Here is a 1,472-nt window from a genome sequence, read left to right on the forward strand (position 1 = left end):
AAAAAAAAAAAAAAAAAAGAAATTCTGAAAATAACATCTGATTATATTAAAAGGAACACAAAAGCTAGTATAAGTTTATCTGTAAGATGAAAGTGTCTTGCCCTTAGAATGAGTTTAGAGCATGTACACCAGGAGCCTAATTTAAATTATAAATATTTAGAATTTTAGGGGCCAGGTGCAGTGGCTCACACCTGTTGTAATTCCAGCAGTTTGGGTGGCTGAGGTGGGTGGATCACCTGAGGTCAAGGGTTCGAGACCCGCCTGGCCAACATGGCAAAACCCTGTCTCTACTAAAAATACAAAAATTAGCTGGGCTTGGTGGCAGGCACCTATAATCCTAGCTACACAAGAGGCTGAGGCAGGAGAATCACTTGAACCTGGAAGGTGGAGGTTGCAGTGAGCCAAGATTGTGGTACTGCACTCCAGCCTGGGCAACAAAGTGAGACTCCATCTCAAAAACATTAAATAAATAAATATTTAGAATTTTGTAGTTGAAGCTCACAACTTAATGAAAAATGTAGTGCTGCTGTTTATTTTTAGGTTTACAAGAAGTTAGGTCAAACGCACCTCGCCCTGATGAATTTCTCTTGGGCTATGGATTTAGATCCTAAAGGAGCGAATAACCAGATTAAAGAGGCAATTGATAAGCGCTATCTTCCAGATGATGAGGAGCCAATAACCCAAGAAGAGCAGATCAGTAAGTATCATACACATGATTTTGAATATTTAGAAAGTTACCTTTTGGCATAAGGATTTGTAGGCTACTCTTTTATTTTTCTAACCATGGTGTTTTCATTATACTAAATTTAGGGAAATTGAACAGGGTGATGTAATAACAAAATTCATATAGAGTCAGGTAATTAGTCTGTTCTGGATCTAGTTTGCTGTGTGACTTTGACAAATTCATTGCTAATTTTTACCCGGGCCCTCAATTTATGTTTGAATATGTAACCAGTACTGATTTATCTGCTTCATAAGAATGTCATTTTTTAAATAAGAGGACGGAGAAATTTCTGACAAGATAAATTCTGATTAGATGCCTTTGTTCCAGAAAACTTGGTGAAAGGCCTTAATTAAAATTATAAGCCGGCCGGGCCCGGTGGTTCACGCCTGTAATCCTACCACTTTGGGAGGCCGAGGTGGGTGGAGCACCTGAGGTCAGGAGTTCAAGACCAGCCTGGCCATCATGGTGAAACCCCATCTTAAAAAAAAAATAATTATAATTATAAGCAATGGGGCCAGGCACAGTGGCTCACACCTGTAATTCTAACACTTTGGGAGGCCAAGGTGGGTGGATCACCTGAGGTTAGGAGATCCAGGCCAGCTGGCCAACATGGTGAAACCCTGTCTCTACTGAAAATATATAAATTAGCTGGACGTGGTGGCAGGAGCCTATAATCCCAGCTACTTGGGAGGCTGAGGCAGGAGAATCACTTGAACCTAGGAGGCGAAGGCTGCAATGAGCCGAAATC

At 40.9% G+C, this 1,472-nt stretch overlaps 1 protein-coding gene across 11 annotated transcripts in view; it reads left to right on the forward strand.

Annotated features, from left to right (window-relative positions):
* Window positions 1–1,472, forward strand: part of CDC27 (cell division cycle 27) — a 73,907-nt gene that overhangs the window by 68,539 nt on the left and 3,896 nt on the right. For 7 of the 11 annotated variants that reach the window (XM_017549265.2, XM_017549266.2, XM_017549271.2 and 4 more), the window contains one exon: window positions 541–697. In XM_017549265.2, coding sequence (XP_017404754.1) covers window positions 541–697 — 157 coding nt within the window. The remainder of the gene's footprint in view (window positions 1–540; window positions 698–1,472) is intronic. The other 4 variants (XM_017549270.2, XM_037745978.1, XM_037745980.1 and 1 more) reach the window with 1 other exon arrangement.

Source organism: Cebus imitator, unplaced genomic scaffold (genome assembly GCF_001604975.1).
Source record: "Cebus imitator isolate Cc_AM_T3 unplaced genomic scaffold, Cebus_imitator-1.0 Scaffold217, whole genome shotgun sequence".
Taxonomy (NCBI): domain Eukaryota; kingdom Metazoa; phylum Chordata; class Mammalia; order Primates; family Cebidae; genus Cebus; species Cebus imitator.